Below are 24,328 nucleotides of genomic sequence, written 5' to 3'. Positions count from 1 at the left end.
ACCAAATGCCATAAAAAGAAAGTGATTTGAGCCAGGAAAATAGTGTTGCTTTGTGCAACTATTTTCCCATTTCAGAATTTTTATGAATATTTTTTTGAAAATATTGGTGATAAAGGTATCTCCCCCTTTTCCTATATATGACACCCTCAGTTGAGAGAAAAGTACCACATATTATTTGATTCTTTGTAATATAACAATTTTCTAGGCTACTGTATCAGTTTTGTGCCCCCTCCCCCAAGGCATGGATTGAAACATTTGCTAATGGGCATTTTTTCAGCCAGGTTCTAGTTTACCCATCACTATCCTATTGGCATTCAATGCATCTTTTCTGAACATTTGTATGATACATTGGTTTGTCATGATTATATGTTAATTTGCCTTAAAGTCACAATTTAATGGCCTATTTTTTGTATCAAATAACAGCAATTGCAATTGGTACCTGTGATCAAAGACAATGCTCTATTGCTGCCTATGATAAAAACTCATAAGGTTTTAATGTATTCTTATTTATATTTTTTCCAGAGCCACTTCATATTCAAGGGGATATTGAAAATTTTTTGAGGGGGATCACTTGAATCGGAAATTGGAAGTTGTATTGCCCTTGTTTGAATCAAAAGTGACCAATGGGCAGCCAGTCCAACTCCTACACTTTTCCCCTCAGAAACATCCTTTTGAAAATCTGAAATGACTATTTTGTTCAAAATACTTCAAGGGCCAAATAACTATGCTTCCAGATGTTGACATATCCTCCTTACAGCCCCTTAGGCTAGTCCTATAAGTTATGCAAGTTACCCATTATTAATGTATAAGGCTTTTATTAGGAAAAGGGACCATATTTATCTTTGGTGTCTAAAAAGGTTGAGGGTATTAAGGTGAGACCTTAAGCATATGTTGAGAGGGATGTTGAACACAATCAAAACTTGCTGTGTGTTGTCTGGTTGTCTAAAGGGCATATCAGCTATATTTATGAAATGGTGTTGGGTATTAAGATGAAACTTCCAGGATATGCTAAGGAGGATGTTAAAGAGTGAGTGGATTGCAACTAGCCCCCATGTCCATTCGAAATGCATACTCCCCTCAACACTGGTCAATGCAGATTATGTAGCTTGCCCATTGTTTACCCACAGCATCTGTCACCAGGAAAAGGGGAATGTTTGGTTCTAAATCTGTCCAAATAGGCAACAGGTATTAAGCTGAAACTTTGGGGAATGTTGAGAGGTATATCAAACTGAATTGAAAGACACTATATATCTAGCTTATCAAAAAGTTGTATCTACAATATTACCTTAAATCACATTGTCCAGCAAAATAAAATCTAAATCCTGTAGAATTGCTGGTTAGTGATGATGATGGTTGGATGTCTCAATTGCATCCCACTCAGTTTGCCATGGCTTCAATGACCATTCTCCATCAATGGCTCTTTTAAAGGCAGCAGTACTGGGGGCTTTGACTGCTTCTTTAGTGAGAAAATTTCATAAACTCACTATTCTGTTAGTGAAGAAGATATTGTGTAGTCTAGTGGCAGCTCTCTTTTGATATAGTTTCCAACTATACCCCCTAGTTCTGACAGATTGGTCTAGTTGAAATGGCTTATTTAATGGAGAGTTAGAATTCAGGAGCTTATGCATCATAATAATATCACCTGTTTTATGTCTGTAGGCAAGAAGGGGGAGATTCAGTTTCTTCAGAGAGGATGAGTAGTTTAAGTATTTGCATCCATTAATTGCTTTTGTAACCTATCTCTGAACTGGTTCTAACTTCTGCTGGTCACCTTTGTTGAGGGAGCTAGCAACACACATGCCAAACTGCAAATTGGGCCTGAACAATGCCTTTTATAATTTAGTCATCACCATAGGTGACCTACTAGTGGTTGTTCTTTTTATAATACCAAGGGTTTTGAGGGCTTTGGCTACAGCTGTCTGTGTGAATAGTAAATTTTAATTCTTTATCAACTATGACCCCCAAGTATCTCTCCAGTTCAGATGAGATGATAGTCTATCTTGATCCATCCATCCCTAATGTATGATAAGGGTATATCTCATTTTTCTTTCCAAAGGAGTTTTAAACATTTATTTACATTGATTTCAAGCCTCCACAAAGTCACCAATAGGAAAGTACCCATAGCTCATTTTGCATAGAGGCTCTCTTATCAGGTGTATCAACGGGTCCAATGAGTTTGGAGTCATCATCACAGAGATTTATTTTATTTTTAACTATGGCTGGTGCATCATTAATATAAATGTTGAATAGTATTGGTCCCAAGATGGTCTCCTGAGACACTCCACTTAATACATCCACTTCTTCTGAAAAGAATACCTATCCATTTTTTCCAAATATTGTCACCCTTTGCTTTCTCCCAGAAAGAAACTAAAGCACCCACTCTATGATTTCATTATGTATTCCAATTGCAAATAACTTGGCTGTTAGTTGATGCTGACATACTTTATTGAAGGCTTTCCCAAATTCAATAGAACCAGATGGCTCTGAAGCATGGGCACTCCAAAAAGCAGATGAAAATTTACAAGAAGTTTTCCAGAGAAATTGCCTTCGGATTGTTCTGGGTGCCTGGCTGACTGACTGTATTTCAAACAGTAGGTTGTACAAAAAATGTGGTTCAATCCTGCTTTCTAGGGCTATAATGAAAGAAAGGTTGAGATGGTTAGGCCACGTTCTATGGATGAAGGATGACAGATTACCAAAGATTGTCCTTTTTGGCCAACCCTCTGGGGCTTCACGGAAAGCAGGTCGTCCTTGTCTGGGTTAGGAGGATGTCATACATAAAGATTTAAAGGAAATGGGAACTTCCTGGGAGGGTGTAAAGAGGGAGGCTTAAAATAGATTAGGTTGGAGGAGGAACGTGCGTAGCTGTGTTGGCCTCAGGCGGCTTGGTGCTGCAATGAGTTATTATTAGTAGTAGTAGTAGTAGGTTGAGAGGGATTGCTTCATCTAGATGTTCAGTAATATAATCATACACATCAATCAAATTACTTTCAACTGAGTATCCATGTCTGAAGCCATTCTGACTATCACTGGGTGGCTCATTGGTGGTCCAGGTGCCTGACAATGTGACTATTCACGATTCCTTCTATGATACTATCACGAATGGAAAAAACTACTTATAGAACTATTTACAAGTCTTGAAGGGGTACCAGATATATCTATGATTCCATGAAATTCTCCTGTAATGGTGACTGATGTGTTGCAAGGGTCTGGAAGTTTTTTGACACAATGTTATTCCTCTAAATGTTAGTCCTCTTCCCCATTCAATCTGCTATTATGCAGTTCTTCATACAATCTTTGTCTTTTTTCACAATCAAGCTTTGACACATCATTTCTAAATTGAATGGCACCCTTTCTTTCAAAAGATTTCTGAAGGAATAGCTTCTTTATTTTGAAATTAGCCCCTGAGAAGACAATTGGGATAGGATGTAGAGTACTGAGTCCTGGCATAGTTGTTATGTTCCCTAGTCTGCAAACGTTCAGGACAGTAATATCAGGGATGATTCCATAATCATTAGCCAAATAATCACATACAAATTGGGCATCATTAGTTTGTGGAGGAAATCCAAAGACGACTTTTTAATTAAGTTTTCTTTTTTGTCTTTCTTGATCCTTGGCAATCGTTGACTTTACGCGGTTTTTGAACTGTTCATCTAAAGCTTCTTTTAATGTTGCTACTTTGGCCGTCACTAATTCTTTCAATGCGTTAGTGTCCTTTGCCATGCTTGAGGATTGCTCAAGAGTATGAATCCTATCTTCTATTGTCTTAAACTGGTTGTCAATTTCCACTTAGTTCATCTTTAAAGCTAGCAAAAGAGTACTTAACTGCCTCCGTAATCTCAATTTCCATGGTCTTTACTACATTCTTAAAACCACTAAGAGAGTTCTTAATTGACACATTTACAACTTGCATAAAAAGTGGCTGAGGGTATTAAATTGAAACCTTCTGGGCATGTTGATGGGTAAAATAAAATCTGATTCGAGGGTAACCAGCTTCCCTCCCATGCCCTATTTAGTAACCCTTCCCCCAAAGACATCTAATCAAAACTTTTAAATAGCCATCTTGTTTAAAATAGTCTTAAAGTCTAATAGTCAAGCAGCATTATTAATCTGATACAATGCAATAATCTTAAGGTCAAACAACTATGCTTCTGGGGATGGCATATCCCCCACAATTTTAATTTAGGCAAAGATGGTAAATTATGCAAGCTGTTCATTGTTCATATATAAGGATTTTATAAAGGGAACTGGACATGTTTGATCTAAGGTCTCTAAAAAGTGTTTGGATATTAATGTGAAACTTTCAGAAAATGCTGAGGGTTGTGTTGAACAAAATCATAACACACTGTATGGATGAAAATGTACAAATGTAACTTCACGGTATGAATGTAAATTATGCAATTTGTCAATTCGTTTTTTGCAGGATTTATTATTTGGAAATAGGGGATACCCCAAGTTTTAAGGTGTTTGCATGCAGTACTGACGCCTTAGAACTTTGGTCATCTTTGGTGCTTTAATTTAGCTTATATGTCTTCATTCATAGGCATATTCTTTATATCCCCATCCAAACTCAAAACCCTAGCTTCTCCCCTGTCTGGAGGTGCAGAACCCCCCACAGCCCCCAGGACAAGAGTTGCAAATTATGCAATGTGTACAATGTTTACATACAGAATTTTTCATTAAAAAGAGGGGGGATGTTTGATCCTGGGTGTGTCAGAAAAGTCTAAGGATATTCAGGCAAAAATTTAAGGAATTTTGAGCTAAATCAAAAGACACCGCATGCATCCAGATTATCCAAGGGGCATATCTATAATATTTTAGAAGCAGCTGAGGGTGTTAACTTGAAACTTTAAGGGCAACCATTGCTACTATGGCTGCGATGACAACTGAGACAACTTGCAACTGAACTATTTGAGACTGCAACTGTGACTACTTGCAAGCATGACTACTTAGGACTTCAACAACAACCACCTGTTACCAGGACTGTGACCACTTACAAAAGTGACTACTTGTAGCTATGACTACTTGTGATTGTGATTACTTAAGGCTGCAAACACTTGTAATTGAAACAACTTATAACTTTGACTCCAATTACAAATGCAGCATTACTGCTCCTGTAGCTACTTGTGAGTGTGACGACTTGTGACTTTGAATACAATGGCTCATGATCACAACTGCTGCTGCTTGTAATTGTGAATACTATTGTTTATGCTACTACTACTGAGGTTTGGACTTTGACTGCAAAGGCTAATGCAACTACTACAATTACAACTAGAACCATTGAACTAAATCAAAAGAACTTGACTGAATCCAACTTTTCAATATGCCATGATGTATCCAGGTTGTCAAAAGGGCTTATCTGCATTATCTCACAAATGATTAAGGTTATTAAGTTGAAATTTCAGGGAATATAGAGGGGGGCGTTAGACTAAATCAAAAGACACATTGGGTATACAAGTTTTAAAAAGTGTTTATCAGGGTGTAGCCATATTGATCTCACCAATGGCTATGGGTATTAAGTTGAAACTTTCATGAAATGTTAAGAGGGGTATTGAACAAAATAAAAAAAAAGATTATATGCATCTGTTTTGTCAAAATGGCATATCTTCAGTATTTTAAAAATAGTTAGGGAAGTTTATCAAGTTGAAACATTTAAAGAAAATGTTGAGGTAGATGTTGAACTTAAAGACATTATGTGCGTCCCATTCATTAATGTGTGTAGCTGCCAGGAACAGCTAAAGACACCATATTTATTGTGATTGTCAAAATGGAATGTTTGGAATATCTCAGGAATATGTAAGAGTGTTAAGTTGCAACTTATAAAAATAGAAGATGTTAATCTTAATCAAAATAGAATGACAACATCCTGGTTGTCAGAAGGACATATTTGAAATACCCAAGGAACATCTAATAGCATTTAGTTGAAACTTTTACAGAACATCAAAATAATTCAAAAGACCCTAATTAGAACTAATAAGTTAGAATCGAATATTTCATTCTTAAGCCAAAGATGTGAAAAACTGAAGAAATATTCATTATATTAACCAATAACAAATACTTTATCATTATTAAACAAACAGAAATTAATTTAAAAAAAAGCTTTCCAAAAAATAATTTTTTCAACAAAAAGTATAAGAGTCGTATTAAACTTAACACCAGCAGAAATAAAGGTCTATAATAGTTCAAACTCAAAATGACCAGAAATTACTTTTAAAAATAAATGAATCCCAAAACAAACAGAAATGAAAATAGATAATTGAACATAAAGGTAATAAATGGTGACAGATGAATAAATTAATTTTATAACAGATAACAATGAAGTTGAATATTTAAGTTAACTCTAAAACAACCAAAAATCACTACAAACAGGAGTTTGGCGACTGTCCCCTTTGAAAACCATCCCAAAGAAAAGCCAAATGTATTTCTATTATTTTTTTTCCAAAAATGAGAAACAAATTTCTGAGAGCAGATTCAAATACACTTCTTTAATGAAAATCCTTGTCAAATTCACTATCTATTACTGTTTTAAAATAAATTGATGTCTAACTCATCAGAGGAAGTGCTGCCTAAGTGAAGAACCATTTGCCTTCCATCTCTTATTAATTTATTCGTTTGTAGGTTTTTCCCAGATGTTTTTTATACATGGGATAGTTGTTGAAACTAAAGAGAGTACTCATTTTTATTCAAAATTGAAAGTTAGTACAGTTTTTGAGAGTTGAGAATTCTTCTTGGGAACTTTAGAATCTTGTTAAAATGGAAACATATCCATCTTGTTAAGAATAGTTGAAATGTCCATCAAATATGCCTCTTGAGGATGATATGACTCCTACAGTTCTTGGGGCAAGGGCCACAGATTATGCACATTTTGACAGATAGGCTTTATAGTGAGAAAAAGGAGATTGGGTGTCTAATGGTTTGAAACATTCAGGGATCATTCTCTGGGTCAAAAGAACAACCCATTTTATTGTGGGAACAGTGTTAGGGGGCCTAGAGATTGACCAATTATTTTTTGGTCGAGATTAGTTTGAACTTATAACCACAGGTTCTTAGACCAAGGGCTGCCAATATAATCTCTCTGAATCATCCTGTTGTGGACGCCATTGATCATTCTCTAATTATGCACAATTATGCACAGCAGCCTGGCCTGATGTCACTTTTCTATGACGCTAATTGTGTCTGCTTTGATCCATGGCTTGTTTGCCTTTTTGTTCCGTCCAATAACTGAAGGCGCCGAGCTAAGCAAATTGCCTTCCAAAAATAAGTCATGCTCCCTCAGAATCCATAAATGACAGATGTAGGCCTTAATGGCTCAAGATATCAGTAGAGAATCTGGAGCATACTTCAGGTTTGTGAAAGCTTGATAAATTCAATCTTTGAGGATCTAAACTCTGAGCTATAATTTGTAGTTGGACACATTTGTGACAACTAGGTGATGTCCATTGTTACCAGTCTCAGGTGCACTTTATGTTCAGCAGTTGTTAGTGCAAGATTGGCATCTCTGTAAGAGGATTATATAGCCAGTTATTTTGTTTATACGGTCATTATTATTGCACCACATGTTTGAGTAGATTTCCTATCAAACAGATTGTTCGATTTTGTAAGACGCGGATTATCGTGAGAAGGTTTCCTATCAAGCAGGTCTGGTCCAATAGTTTTTGCCACAACTTGTGGCTATCACGCACGGTGGCACATAGAAGTCACCCAACATGATAACAGTATTGTGGCGCGAGACCTTTGATTGTGTTTTTTTTTTTTCAGAGCCAAATAAAGTTGTTTTTCATTTCGGTTTGAGCTTCATTTGTTGGAGCATAATAAATAAGGACCCAACTGGCCCAGGGTCTTGGATGTGATTTGAGCTAGGTTAAATATAGATATTATAAATCCTTGAATTCGGCTTAACCTGCCTTATTCAGAATCTTTACAGTTAATTAGTAAGGTAAATCAAAAGAGACGCTATATTTCCATATTATCAATAAAGCCAATAATACAGATCCATTCATATCACCCCGTCTGACTGACCGTATTTTAAACTATAAGCTGCATGAAAAGTGTGATTCTATCCTGATTTTAAGTGCAATGATGGAAAAAGTTTGAGATGGTTAGGGCATGTTGTGCAGATGAAGAATGACAGATTGACAAAGATAACCCTTTTCAGCCAACCAGCAAGGGCTAAAGGAAAAGCAGGTTATCCCTAAATGTGTGGGCAGAGGTCGTAAAAAAGGATTTGATAGAAATTGGAACTTCTTGGGAGGTTTTAAAGAGCTTTTAGTATTCTGGGATGGAGGAGGAGCATCCGTAGCTTTGTTGGACTGAGGCGACTTGGTGCTGCAGTGAGTTTTTAGTGGTAGCAGTTGTAGCAATAGTAACATCGATATAGCGTATATATTGATATATCTGCAATATATTGAGGATGACTTGGAAAATCAGACTGACACTTTTAGGTGGCTATATTTTGGGATGAGACCTATAGACATCGAATTTAAACTCGAAAGAGGGGACAGAGAATGGCTAAAAGACTCTTCCCATCAATACCTCAAAGCTTACAGACTTTAAGCCCTTATGAAACTAAAATGCATCCACAATACCTATGGAACAGCTCTGAAGATCGAGTTGAAACTTCCAAGTGGCGTTGGGTGGTCAAGTGAACCTCCAATTTTGACCAAGCTAGACACTATGCATATTCTGGCTATTAAACTAGTATATGTGCAATACGCTGGAAACAGCTTTAGAGATGTAGTTTTGTGACTTTTATTCGAGTTATTTACATAATTAGGAGCCCTTATCCCAGGGATTGTACTTTTCGTGTTGTCCCAAAAGTCCCCAAAGCTGTAATTAAAAGGGCTATATCAGAATCTTGATCCAATACTATCTGGCTTAGGCCTATGTCATTGAAAAAGCGGGAAATAGCACTCTGTTTGGTTTCAGTCCTCAAAGTAGTTTCAGTCCGCAAAGAAGGATTTGATAGAAATTGGAACTTCTTGGGAGGTTTTAAAGAGCTTTTAGTATTCTGGGATGGAGGAGGAGCATCCGTAGCTTTGTTGGACCGAGGCGACTTGGTGCTGCAGTGAGTTTTTAGTGTTAGCAGTTGTAGCAATAGTAACATCGATATAGCATATATATCGATATATCTGCAATATATTGAGGATGACTGGAAAATCAGACTGACACTTTTAGGTGGCTATATTTTGGGGTGGGACCTGTAGACATCGAATTTAAACTCGAAAGAGGGTACAGAGAATGGCTAAAAGACTCTTCCCATCAATACCTCAAAGCTTACAGACTTTAAGCCCTTATGAGACTAAAATGCATCCACAATACCTATGGAACAGCTCTGAAGATCGAGTTGAAACTTCCAAGTGGCGTTGGGTGGTCAAGTGAACCTCCAGTTTTGACCAAGCTAGACACTATGCATATTCTGGCTATTAAACTAGTATATGCGCAATATGCTGGAAACAGCTCTAGAGGTGCAGTTCTGTGACTTTTATTTGAGTTATTTACATAATTAGGAGCACCTTGTCCCAGGGGTTGCACTTTTCATGTTGTCCCCTACATTTGTCCCCAAGTCCCCAAAGCTGTAATTAAAAGGGCTATATCAGAATCTTGATCCAATACTATCTGGAGCGTTGGCTTAGGTCTATGCTATTGAAAAAATGGGAAATAGCACTCTGTTTGGCTTCAGTCCTTAAAAAGTGGCACTGGAACTTAATACGTGAATCAAATCAATTAGGTTTTTTTTTCAAATAAATTTGTCTATTCCGGGATCTGTTCTTTATTTGTACTATGTTTGTGATAGCCTTGAAAACTTTTTTTTTCATGATTTGGTGTTAGCAGGCTTTGGTTCCTCATAGTTGAACTCTGTATTATGTCCTTATTTAAGAGATTCATTGTTATTAACTAAAATCATCCTTTTATTAGTTTTTAAAAACATGAAACGACGAGTTAAAAACTCTAGTAGTTCATCCTTTTGCGACTAATTTTTTCGACTTTTTTTATACTTTGAATACACTGTATAGCTTTGAACTGTTCCAGCTGTTTCATCTCTCTTTCCTCTTGAAACCTAAATAAACATTTACTTATACCTTGAGCAGAAGGACAGACGTTTCTATTTCAACTATGGTAGGATTGGATTTCTGTCTTGCTGTACTCCTAAGCTAACAAAGTTATATGCTCTCTCTAGGACTAAGCCTTCCCGTACATTTTCTGCAGGAGCTATGCTAAGTTCTTGATTTAAATCTCTACCAGTTGCTTGGCAGCTTGAAAAGAGGCTCTCGAGTTTTTATCACTTCCACCAAGTTGGTTTTAATTTTAAAGGAGTTGATAGATTGTCTCTTAGTGCATTCAGAATTGTTGCTCGATATATATTTCCTTATCTACTTTTTATTATTAATCTGTCACTAGAGATAGGGAAAATTTCCAGAGCAACTAAAGACAGCAAAGGTAATACCCCTTCATAAAGGTGGTTGCAAAAAAGAAATAGAATATTGGAGGCCGATATCTATTCTTCACTTATTCTCAAAGCTACTGGAGGAAGTAGTACACAGTCGGCATTATACTTTCCTACAAAGTAATGAATTATTAAGTGAAACTCAGTTTGGCTTCCGTAAAGGGCATTCTACAACACATGCTTTGCAACGCCGTGTTGATTTGTGAATAATGTGTTTGAGAGAGGGGATATACCAATGTCTATTTTTATTGATGTCCGTAAAGCATTTGATACTGTGGATTTTAAAGTGTTGATTAAAAGGTTGGAATCAATAGGTATTGGTGGAAATAGTTTAGAATGGTTTAAAAGCTACCTAACAGGGAGTTCGCTTAGAGTTGTAATTAATAATGTTATGTCTTCGGCGTTTTCGGTTAGGTGCGGATTACCTCAAGGGTCAGTGCTTGGTTTCATTATTATATTTAGTGTATGTTGATTCCATGAGTTTTTACCTTAAGGAAACTTGCACTATATCGTTTGTTGAGGACATTGGTTTGAATTTATTTGGAGTCTATAGACGAGTTGGTAAGCAAAGCAAATCGTGTACTGGAAAGACTCGAAGTTTTCATGAATGTAAGCTTTCTATATGTTAATGTGAGTAAGACATTTTTGACGACTAACAATAGTGTGTGTTCTCCTGTTGATTTAAATGGCCTGGTTACACTGTACGAAAAGCCTGTTCAGCAGGTTGGTAAACTGCGTTACCTAGGATTCATAGTGGATTGGCATATGTCGTGGAGAAATCATAGTGAAGCTATTTTTGCTAAGATTGCCCGTGGTGTAGGCATAATTCGACGTTTTAAACATTTCCTGCCACAGAAGATTCTTCTTACACTTTATTACTCATTAATTTACCCGTATATAGCCTGCGGTTGCTTTATGTGAAGTAGCAACTTCATATAAGCAAGTGCAGGTTCTTCAGAATAAAGTGATTAGGATTATTGGTAAATATGTTAAAGAGGTCCACGAAACTAGTGCTTGTTATAAATCCCTGAATATGTTAAATGCTGGACAAATTAGAGATTTTCAAGGTTCTATGTTTGTTTGTCAGTGTATGAATGATCTAGTCCCTGCAGTTTTTAAGAAGTTTTACTGTTTGAATAGCCAAGTGCATGATTATGAAACAGAAAATAGTGATGATATAGCAATTGAGTCAACAGCTACAGTTATATCAGCATTTACGGTAAGATACCTGGGTCCGCTTACTTGAAATAAGTTGCTAGTGAGTATTAGGATGGCTGAACACCTGCTTTCATTTTAGAAAAAAAAGATCATTTTTAGAAAGTGATCAATTTACTTTTAGGGGGGAGGGCAGGGAAGGGATCTGTGGAGTGTGGTATAGGGCGATTCTTGGGGCGTGTTGAGTGTTTTTTTTTGTGGGGGGGGTTGAATATTGTTTTGTTTGTTTAAGTAAGAGAAATTAATTTGAAGTTTGAGTTGATTATGGTTATGTTGTAATTTGTAATGGAATATATATTATTACTTGTTACTGCCGTACGCCTACAAAACTGTAAAGTTTTTCTTAGCGCGGCAGCATTTTGTAGAAGATGTGTTTTGGTTTTGTATGTGAAGAAGAAGAAGAAGAAAAAAAAAGAATAGAGAGACTCGGTTGAGCACCTTTCCAAGATTTATCATAGAATTCGGTCAGGTTCAAATGGGCTAAATTTTCAGGCATTTTCATATCAGATCCCTAATTCAAGTGGCGAAGTTCCCTCGTCCCCCCTTTGCAGGTCATGTAATCTTAAGAATGAAACAATAGATCACTGCCTATTTGAATGTTATATGCTGACGTCTGCCCAGTATACCCTGCGATGTAAAATGTTAGAATGCTTCAAACACCACAAAATTCCACTAACAGCCAAGAGTCTTGCTGACAATACTCTCTCGCAGAGCACAGAGATCAATATATACTCTCTTATAATTCAACTGCTGGTATCAAAAGATATACTTCAAGAAATATGAGCAGATACAAATCATATAAGACAAACCAGCTCCATAGCTCTGTCGATCTCACAGAGTGAGCCAAAAGGAAAAGGGCTAAATAGTATCGACTGAAAAGCCCGTCTGCTGAATAAGAAGAAGGGTTGAATAAAAATCAACTTGGTGGGAGTGATGGAAAATTTGAGAGCCATGGATAATTAGAGTAAAGCTAAGACCCTGTGAGAAGTGAAACTAGCATAACCTTTTCCAGAATTATATAAATTGATTCATTTTACTTGTTGATTGATAGCCTACCATCCATCCTAGGGCAAGACCGCTGGAGATAAATTTAGACAGTACAAACATTCCGTATCTCAACCATTAGGCAAAGCCCGACCGAGATGCAAGTACTCCAGAGAACATTTAAACAAGTATAGAGATAAGTGACATTGGATTTTTTCACGGGCAGACAAGTCAGATTTCTCTTGAACGCGAAACTTGGCTTCACCTTTGTAACACTAACTTTTAAAGAATCGAATTTTAAATTAATTTATTCCAGTACATATATAATAATCGGTAATTAGTAGTGTAATTTTATTATTTGATGTTTTTAGAAATTACAGTCTCGAGTTGGTTTCAAAGGCGTTGAGGAATTTTCTGCCAAAATACGTGAGTATAGTCCAGGTAATCCAGGTTAATATATATTGAACCGCTGATGGTAGATTAAATAGGAGAAGCTATTTGTACGCGCCGAGAATGTGGTAGCCAAAAACTATTGAGTTTGATTATACTGTTTAAATTTAAATACAGTTGGAAAAACTCAGTAGATAATTTCGAAGACCACACTGCCTCTTCGTTACGACAAATAAAAGTTCAAAAAGGGATAAATCCTTTTAATATACAATGATACTTCACAAAAGAAACTACTGAATATTTCGGTCCTGATATCAGTCATTATATATGTGACCGAAATATTCAGTATTTTTTGTGAATTATCCCTGATGACAGCCATTCTATATGTGACCGAAATAACCACTGTTTTTTGTGAATTATCCCTGTCTTTTAAAAGGATTTATCTCTATTCGAATTTTTATTTATCTGAAAAACTACGGTAGATAGGTATAGAGTAAAGGTTATTCAAATAGTCTATCAGTTCTTTAAGCTATTTGAAGGCAATTAGAGACCCTAAACAAAAATTTTTCAAAGATTTATGCCTAATCATGTCCACAGCTTTGAACTATTTATGCTGTTTGATCTCTATTTCCCCCTTGAAACCTAAATAAACATTTATTTATTGGTTTGATTGTACCTTGAGATGCAGAATAGATGTTTCTTTTTTAACTATAGCAGGGCTAGATTTCTGTCTTGCTTGGCCCCTAAGGTAACACAGTTATGAGCTCTCCCTTAGCTAAGTCTTCCCATAGCTTTTCTGCATTACCTGTGCTAAGTTCTTGAATTGAGTCTCTACCAGTTGCTTGGAAGCTTACGAAAAAAAGTGCAGACATTTAATTTCTATATGATTTTCTAACTTTTCTAACAACGTATCTCTGAGCTTGACTTGAACAATAGTCTTATTAGAGTGTAAGTTTTATATTGGCTACTAATGACAAAAGGAACCAAGGGAAGAAACTCCAATTTGCGTTTATCCATTTTGCCATTTTTCTAGCATCATTAGCTTGGCTTTTTTTATTTGCATTTTAGTCACTACTTTTTATTTGTAGGAAATATCTTGAATTCATACATCTCCTTCGCTGCTTAGATGTATAGAGAATACAAGTACTTTTTCAGATCTATGAAATTCCGAGGATTGTTTCGAAGTCCTAAAAGGTTAGAATATATATAAATTGTTTCTAATCAACTAATTTCCTTCAACCATCCAGCCCATAAACACTACATAGGTTATTAGTCCCTTTTTCCTCATTATAATCCCAGACTATACAACTTGTATAAATGAATTCAGGTGATGAAAGACAAACGTAACGTTTAAAACATAAAAAAAAACATTGGATCTTTTATGATGGTAATTGGATTATCTTCGCATTATTTGCTATAAAATTTAAAATTTTATTAAATTATTTCGCAGGTTGCACGCTGACACAAAAATAAGGGAATGCCAGCAGAGCTCCTTGATAATCCATATTCTGTTAGTAAGATGATTTATACCGAATTTACCATGGATAAACTGTTCGCACTATTTTTCCAATTTCTTTGCTGATGCCAAACTTGATTTCCCAATATTGCAACCTCTTGGCGCCCGTGGGAATTCTGATGCAACTCGGATTTATGCTGTTCTTTCTTTGTAGTATTTTTTCTTAAATGAATTGAGACAAAATGACATTTTTTTTCATTTTATCTTTATTAGGTCTTTTGATGTTGTTAATTTACATTTGTCCTAGTTTAAGGATTTGACTGTTGGATGCCACGAAAAATCAATCAAGGCGTGTTGTTATTTAACAAATGTAAAGTATGTACATTGGTACCTAAAAGAGTATTCATTTGCTGTCACATTTTCACATTAATTATGAATAACTTTATTATTGTAGATTTTATTTTGGATGTAAAATGAATGTTTTATATGACAACACTATTGTTTGGTCAGGAGGATGGAGGTTCCTTCTGGAATTGGTCCAAACGACCACTTCATGGACAGATTAAATACTTTTGACATAAAAATCTAATTTTTTCGATAATACCCCTACCTGTTAGGAAAATTGCTCTGACCTCCACCCTCTCCACTGAGAGTCGGAACTGTGTATGGACCTAGTCTTAGCAAAGGTATCTGACTCAGTGTCTCTTAAGTCCATGATTTAGCTGACGTTTTAAATGGTATAGCTTCACATTTCGTGATTTCGATATTCCAGTGCCATTCCGACGCGACTCCTTACTCCGATTTTTAACACAATTGAGTGTGGTGTATTTTCAATAATTCGTATATTATAGAATGTGATAAGCCACTTTGTAATAAAGGTAAATTGTTGGTCATACTAAGTATAATCAGTTGTTTTTCGTGTTTTAAAAACCTAGGGTTTATTTGTATTTGTTTATGATTTCTTTATAAAAGAAGAGAAAAATATTCTCTTTTCTATCAAATTTATGCGTACAGAAATTTCGAATTCTCCCCTTGTTTTGGTATTATTTGAATTTCCCTTTTTTCTGTTTTGTGTCTTTCACGCTTAATAGTAGGCTTTTTTAAAAACGCCACGAATTCTCTCTCACGGCAATTAGAGGCAGAAAAAAAGAGCAAAAGTTAGAAACATGGGAAGGGGAAGGAGCTACAGAAAGTGGAAAAAAGAGGTTTAATAACCAAGGAAAAAAGGGGAAATATGAAAAAAAGGAGAAAATTAAACGAGTGACGTACTATAATACAAAAAAAGAAAAAAAACTTGAAAGAATTGAAGGAAATACCAAAGGATAGGTTGGATTGAAATTGACTGCGAAGGGAATTCAAATTGAGATATTTTTACTTGAGAGTTTCAATTCAAATTGAGAATTTCTGTTCGTTTTAAGTTATAATGTCGCTCCTTACTTTCCGTTAAAAAAAACTTTTTTTCTATTTAATCAGAAATAAAAATGGTGTCTTGTATGAGTTTCCCCTTTTCAAAAAAAAAACAAAAAAACTTTAGGTGTAAATAATAAATAATTATGAATCCTGAGTTTGGCAGTGAACTTTCAATGACACAGACACAACTGTAGGTAATTTATTGCAAAAATATGGAAATGTATAAGGTTATTTTCCAGGACTGCCCTCATTGTAAATTATTTGTAAGACAGCGTCTTTTGATACTTCACTATGGAAACAAAATTGTTTATAGTGGGAATTTTCTTATTACGGACTGCGAAACAACAATTTCAGTCAATTTTCAAAACATTAAAAATTTGGACATTTAGGAGCTACTTCAGGAACTCTTTTTCGACGGTAGATAAAGTAGTAACAAAAGAGAGTAAACTATGACAAAATTAGAACTTTCATTCGATATTAATTCCGAAACAAATTGCTATAAAGCACATATTGCTTTAAATATGAGAAGAACAGATTGAATTCGCAGATTAAACGAACGAAGGTCTAATTTTTCTGGAAATCTTCTATCAAGGACTGATAGAAAGCCCAAGTAATGAGCATATCATAAGCAGTACAATAGCGCTGCATAAGTTAAGATCAAAGTGGGTACTATGTATAACTGTGCCCAAGTTCTAGAACTTCAAAGCTTTATTGCCCTTTTTAAAAGTCAAAAATGATTGGAGGGTAACCAGCCCCGCCTATGCACCTTTTCCCCAAAACTTCATTGCATCAAAATTTCCAAATAACCATTTTGTGTATCATAGTTGAAAGGTTCAATAACTATGCCTTTTGGGAATGTCTGCTCCCCCAGCCCTCAGGGCAAGGGGATGAAGTTATGCAATTCGCGCATTGTTTACATATACCATTTGATATTGGAAAGGGGGCTTACTTGACGTTTAGCGTTCAAAAAGACCAAGGGCATTGAGGTGTAGCTTTCAGGGAAAGTTGAGGGGAGTTTTGAATTTAATCAAAACACTGGCTTAGGGTGTTAGATTGGAACTTTCAGGGATTTATGAGGGGATCATCATTTGAATAAATGCTTGCGCGCTGCTACTTCTACTACTGCCACTACTACTACCACTACAACAACTACTTCCGTTAGGACAGTTACTAAGGCTAAGTTATTAAGGTGGAAATTTCAAGAAATTTTGAGGGGCATGTTGAACTAAATCAAAATACTATATTCTCAAAGAGACTGTCTGAATGGTGTTTCAGGAATATATTAGCAACGGCTGAGGGGAATAAGTTAAAACTTTCAGGGCATGATGAGGGGGATGTTCAACTGACCAAAAGGCAATACGTGCATACTACTAATGCTATTTCTACTATTGCTACTACTCCTACTGCGATGACTACTACGACTATTAAGGCTAGAGATACGAAGGTGAAAATTATAGGGAATATGGAGGAGGAATTTGAATTAAATCAAAACGCACTATGATGTGCATGCAGGTTGTCAAAAATGCGTAATAGTGACATCTTAGGAATATATTGGAATATTAAGTTTAAACCTACAGGGTATGCTATGGGGGATGTTAGATAATACAAAAAGGCAATATTAGTTTGCTACTATTACTACTATTGCCTTTACTACTACTACTGCTACTACTTTTACTTCTGCTACTAATGCTGCTACTTCTACTGCTAAATCTAAGGGTACTAAGGTGAGAATTACAGGAATTATGGTAAGAATGTTGAACTAAAGCAAAAACTGTTTGCGCGCAGGTTGTCAAAAGGATAAATCAGCAATGTCCCAGGAACTGCCTTGGGATTAAGTTGAAACTTTCAGGGTATGTTTCAAGGTAGACTACTATGATTGTTACTACTACTGAGGCTAAGAGTATTGACGTGAAGCTTTCAGGGCATGTTTGGGGGATGCTGGACTAAGTCAAAAGACACTATGTATGTGTAAGTTATCAAAAGGGCGTATCAGCCATATCTCAGCAACGACTTTGAGCATTAAGTTGAAACTTTCAGTGTACGTTGAGGTGGATGTTAAACTAATTAAAAGGCACAATGCGCATACTACTACTGCCCTTTGGATTACCATTACTACTGATGCTAATTGCATTGAGGTGAAAATTTAGGGAATGTAAAGGAACGTTGAAGTAAATGAAAACAACCAATGTGGATACTGGGTGTCAAAAGGTCATATAAGCAGTATCATAGGAGGATCTTAGATTATTAAGGCTACTAGGCCTAAGGGTATGGAGATGAAAACTATAGGGGACATTGAGGGGGAATTTGAATTATATTAAATCACACCATATGCAAGAAGGCTGTTAAAAGGGCGTAGTAGCAATGTCTTAGGAGTGGGTTGGACTATTAAGCTGAAAATTACAGCGTATAATGTATGGGCATGTTGAACTGACCAAAAGGCAATATTTGCATGCTACTACTGCTAATTTTATTACAAGTAGTACTACTACTACTTTTACTACTACTATTACTAAAGCTAAGGCATGAAGGTGAAACTTGTAAGGAATGTTCAGAGGGATATTGAACTAAATCAATACACACTCTGTGCATTCAGGTTGTCAAAAGGGCTTATCAGCAATATCCTAGGAATTATCTATGGTATTAAGTTGAAACTTTCAGGGCATGTTTAAGGGGGGCGTTGAACTAACAAAAGACGCTTTGTGCATACTGCTACTACTACAAATAGTACTACTACTGCTACTAAATCAAAACATTTGAACTAAATCAAAAACACAATATGGCTATGAATGTTGTCAAACGAGTGTAACTGCTATACCCCATGAACAGCCTAGAGTTTTAAGTTGAAATTTTGAGTGGATGCTGTGGGAGATATCGATCCAACCAAAAGCTGCTATATGCATGCTACTACTACTACTTCTAATGCTACTACTAAGGTTAATAGTATTAGGGAGAAACTTTCAAGAAATATTGAGCGGGATGTTGAATTAAATTGAAGTCCGCTGTAAGTTTGTAGGCTGTCAAAAGGGCGTAGGTAGGTAGGTAGATATGTATTTATATTTCAACCAAAAAATTACAAAATTGTATTACAATCAACATTATGCTGCTCAGTTTAGGGAGCTAAAATGCCTCTGTTAAGCAGCGAAACAACAACATATAACAAACATATAACAACATATAACAAAAACAACAACATATAAATGATAACTTATTCATTCAAGATCAAAGAAATACGCAAAAAAAGAAAAAAAAAACATACGAAAAACTATGCAGTCTCTAAACAGCCATCTCTCATTAAAAAAGAAAAAGATAATAAAAAAAAAAATTTAACCACCATAATCTATAAATTATTCAAAAATGCTTTTTTATTCTTCATTTAAATAGATTAAGGTTTTCAGACCACCTAACACTCTGGGATTGAGTTCCAAATTACAACACCTACATGTTTAACCATAAATCCAGATCGCGTTGTGTGCCTGACTTCACTAGTCAACTGTTATAGTCGTGATAATTTGAATTACATCGATTAAAACTTCTGAAATACTGAGGAGACAATCCATTTAAAACCTGGTTTACAAAAATTAAAATCTGCTGAGACTTAACACAATCAATATTCAAAGTATCTAGATCTCTATAACAATCTTTAGTTTTACCATACGCAAGATACTCACCTAAACTTCTAATTGCTTGCATACAATGAACAACCATGCACTAAATAAGGATGAACAATTGAATGACAAATTGCTTTCAGAACATGTAGAGGGAAGAAATTGTGAAGTCTTCTTAAAATACCAACTCCGCGAGCCAACTCTGAAGATATAACATTGCAATGGTGAATTCAACTAAAATTTAAATCAAAATAAAATCCTAGATATCTATATTGAAAAACATGACTAATGGAAACACCTTGTAAAAGAATACTATGACAATTATTTACAATTTTACCAATGCAATTAAAAATCATATAATTATAATTTTCAATATTCACTGCAAGAAAACTATGCTTTGTGAACTGAGATACATTCTCCAGAGTTATATTAGTTTTCTCTATAAAATCCTCAATAGATTTTGCAATCACTGTGTGCGCTGTGTCATCTACAAATGATGTAATTACGGAATCAGGAAGGTTAAAACGTATTGTATCTACGTATATCAAAAACAGTAAAGGTCCTAATACAGAACCTTGGGGCACTCTACAATTCACATTGAAGGCTTTCCCTACCACATCATCTATCATATCTTTGATGGACCTACCATGCAGATAAGACCTAAACCTTTCCAAATTCTTTTCGCGGACTCCTAACAAGTTAACCTACTTAAAAAAAGATTAAAATCAACGATATTAAATGCTTTTCTAAAACCTATGAAAACAGCAAGAGGGATAAGATTCCTTTCTGGGACACTATAAACGCACTCCATTAGATAGTATGCCGCATGACTAATTGAACGTCTAGTTCTGAAACTGAACTGTCCCTCACTTAACATTCCGAACTTGTCTAAATATTCATACAGCCATCGATGTACTATTTTCTCGTATATTTTTGAAAATAGTGGTAACAAGCTTATAGGTCGCCAGTTCGTCATATTTTGCTTATTGCCTGATTTGAACAGTGGTAGGAACTTCGCTTGTTTAAGTGCGTCAGGGAATTGGCCGACTTCAAGTAACAGGTTAACAAGTTAAAGAAGTCATGGTAGCAGACATGCTGAAACTCCTTTGAATACTTTCATATTCAACCGTCAATACCAGTAGCATTTGACCTTAAATTTTTCACAATTTTTGCTTACTCTTCAATTGACGCTTTCTCAAATTGAAAGTAATGATGTTCTCTTCGATTATCTTCGAAAAGCGTGTCACTTTTCGCTGGGTCTCCGTGGGAAGTGTCTTCCTTGCTTTTACTTACAATGCATGAGAAAAATTTACCAAATTTGTCAGCAATCTTCTGTTTATCAGTGACTGTAACATCCTTGATAGTGATGACATTTATGAGGCCATCATGTTTACTTGTGTCTTTAATCACTTTGTTAATGGTCTGCCAAGTCCCCGCATATTCTTTTTTTGTTCATTAAATTTTTCAATATAATATTTTTTTTTAGAACGTCTTAACTTATTCACTAAATTTCGTTGACGAATATATTCATTTTTACTTTCTTCAGATGAGTCATTTCAACTTTTGAAGAAGCAAACGTTCCTAGCCTTTATAGCTTTCAACAACTTCATCACCAATCCAGGGTTTTTGAGGGATATCTCGCTCTTCTTTCTTGTAGGCTTCAAGGGGCAAGCAGACTCAAATATCGGGGTAATTATTTCAAGAAAATTGTCGAGGGCACGCGAAAGGTCCGATTCTTCATGCACTTTCTCCCACGACAGTACGGTTATTTGTTCGCGGAACTTGCTTAAATGTGCCGGTCGAAGATCTCTTTATAAGTTTACACCTAATCTTTTCATAATTCAGGCTCCGTCGCTTTATCGTACATGTAACAGGAAGATGATCAGATCCCGGATAGATCATGCTGTCACAATAAGAATCGGATATTTAATTTGAAGGAAGAAACACATTATCAATAAGAGTAGCAGAATGTTCAGTTATTCTAGATGGAAGGCGATTCATAGGAAAGTAACTATGCAATAACATCAAGTAAAAATATTAAAATTATAACTATTCAAAATAACAAATCAAAATTAAAATCCCCAATAATTACACATTAATTTTTTCAGACAGAAATTTACATAAATAATCATCAAACAAATGAAGGAACTTAACCGAGGGAGTGCGCGGTGGTGTATAAACTAAACAAATTACTATCTTTTTATCCTCATGAATTATAATTTCCACTGGAAAAATTTCAGGCTTACTTTCAATCCAAAGGCATAAATCATCCCTTTTTTCAAATTTTATTGCATTTTTCAGTAAAAAAGACAAACCTCCTTGCCTCATCTGATTTCTCACCTTCGAAATCATTTGGTATCCTGGAAAAATATAAAACGAGAAACAGCTGTCCATGAACAAACGTTTCGCAAATACCTAATACGTGAACACTACTATTTATAGCAGACAAAAAATTTCAATATCCTCAGATGACGACGTAATGTGGCAATTCCATTTAGATTTTCGAAAACTCTTAATTTCATTCCGTATCCGAAAATCAAATGTGACATATTGACTTTCTCTTGCTGGCCCAGGTCATTTTTATACACTATCTTGAGCAATTTCACAATCTAAAATTTCACGAACATCTAAAGCTTTATTTTCTAACTCATCCAAGCGATTCTTCTTGTATAACGGCAACACTAATTACTAAGAAATAAAAACAATACAAACTGTGCTAATCCCTTTTGAAAAAAATAATAAAATAGAAAATAAAAACAATCTAAGCGACATCTTGCGACCATAGACACCGTGGGAAAGCATCATATAAATGCGACTTTCATCAGAACACACTTGTTCATCTCCTTACTTCTCACGTGCTAGTTGAAAATGTCCTGTCTCTACTTTGTTAAATTTTCTGACACAAATATACCAGTGTGCGCCAACTTCGACTTCATCTTGAAAACTTTCTGGACAGTTTCTTTCGACCTGAATTTGACTAGGACCGGGGCAATAGCATCTTGACGAGTTGTAAAGCTGTTTAGTTTAAATCTTCTCACTTCCACAATATCACCGTCATATAATCCAGAGCTTTCCGTTTTGTCGTGTATTACACCCCCGATTACTAACCTTAGGTCACTCTTGGAGGCTGTTTGATGCCGTTGAAAAGAAGATTGTCTAGCCTTAAGTCATAATCGTACATATTTAATTTTTGCTCTGCAGTCTTAAATCTCTCCTCAAGAAATGTTATCTGATTTCTTAGAAATTTCAATTCGTTGCTGAGGGCTAGGAATTTTGGTTCAAACTCAACAATCAATGCTGAGTAAACATCACTGACGATAGTTGAACTTTGAGCTTTTATGGCATTCAAAGTGTCACTGAGTAGAGATTGCCTACCAGCAGCAGCTGCCACTAATTTTTCATCTAGCTTCTCGTCTATTTTTTTTTTTAGCAATATTTTCCTTTACTCTTCGGATTTCCTGTTCTGTCGTGGAAATGTGAGTAATTATAGCCGACGACCCAGCTATAGTTTGTTGCCCGGGAATTGGAATTTGAGTTTTTAGTCTATCTTTGTAGAGCTCAATATAAATGTTTGGTTGATGGATAAACTCCTGAAATGCTCCCTTTCCACCCTTGCTACAAGATATATACAAGATACAAGATTCATAGCTTCAGCCTTATTTGCCTCAAACTGCATAAACTGTGACACGAGAACAAACTGTGTGTCATGTGACCCGTAGCAGAATACCAGATACTTGAAGTATCTTGACTTTGAGCTCGCAGTCTTCGGATCCAAAACCTCAATAATACAAACAGGCCAATCGGGAAAACCTAGAAACTTTGCTAGGACCAGATCATGAATACTGAATATACCTGTAGCTCCATTTTATCAAAAAATAATTTACAACAGTTGCCAAATAACTCGTACCTGTTAGTGGGGCAGGTCTACGTCAGAAGTGGCAATCAGCGTTTGACAGGTGGACCGGTGAAACGCAAGACCTGCTAATTGGTTTCCTCGCCGTATTCTTCAAAAATATCAAAACATTCTAAATACTCGTGCTAAAATCGCGTCTCTCTAATTATCAGAGCTCGTAAAATGCGACTGCTTTGAATGAATACAAGATGCAAAAATGCGAACTGAGTGCATTAGAAAGCGTATCAGAAGCATCTTAGGAATAGCTTAGAGTATTAGCTTGAAACTTTTAGGGCATGACGAGCCGTATGTTGAGTTAATATAAACGCACTAGGTGCACAGTACTAGTAATTGCAGTGCCTTCTAAATACCAGAATATAATTTGCACTTTACTGAAAACAAATGCGTTTTAAATATTTTCTCTTTATTTTTAAATCTAATAAATCCTAAATTACTTTCAGGAATGAATATTAGCATATATATATTAAGCTGTCAGTTCACATTAGTTTGTTTCTCTCAGTAATCTTTGGTAAGACTGTTTTTTTTCTCTCTCTTTTTCGATATTATGAGAAATAGAAACAAATAGCTCAAAATGAGGATTATTTTCACTAAAACACAAATTTTGTTCTGGTTTTTAGAAGGCATGGGGGTGGCAGCCTCACTCTTAGTTTCTGCTAGTTATGTGTTTGACTGTTTCATTTATTGATTTATTGTGACTCGTGGTAGTTTTACGCTTGAAAAAACTATTTGACTTTATGTCGGCTCATCTTTGGTGTATTGTAGCTCATTAGTCTTCTTCGAAAAGTTTCTTTTGTGGAAAAAGTTTATTTTTTAAATTGATTTGAATAATAAATGAAGGTCAAGTGTTTTAGAAATATAGCTCGAGTAAGAATTTTTTTTGAGAATCGTATATTGCTCGTTGGTTCCGATTC

General features: G+C 35.6%; 1 protein-coding gene across 5 annotated transcripts in view; it reads left to right on the top strand.

Moving 5' to 3' along the window:
- Positions 1-24,328, top strand: part of LOC136029339 (lysophosphatidylserine lipase ABHD12-like) — a 68,707-nt gene that overhangs the window by 2,717 nt on the left and 41,662 nt on the right. For 4 of the 5 annotated variants that reach the window (XM_065707626.1, XM_065707627.1, XM_065707628.1 and 1 more), the window contains exon 2: positions 14,122-14,227. The exons of the other annotated variant lie outside the window; for it this stretch is intronic. In XM_065707626.1, coding sequence (XP_065563698.1) covers positions 14,160-14,227 — 68 coding nt within the window. In that variant the 5' untranslated portion in view covers positions 14,122-14,159. The remainder of the gene's footprint in view (positions 1-14,121; positions 14,228-24,328) is intronic. 5 annotated transcript variants of the gene reach the window in all.

The sequence above is a fragment of the Artemia franciscana genome, chromosome 7 (genome assembly GCF_032884065.1).
Source record: "Artemia franciscana chromosome 7, ASM3288406v1, whole genome shotgun sequence".
Lineage (NCBI taxonomy): Eukaryota > Metazoa > Arthropoda > Branchiopoda > Anostraca > Artemiidae > Artemia > Artemia franciscana.
The sequence above is the reverse complement of the archived record's forward strand: the minus strand, read 5'-3'. Positions and strand labels throughout refer to the sequence as shown.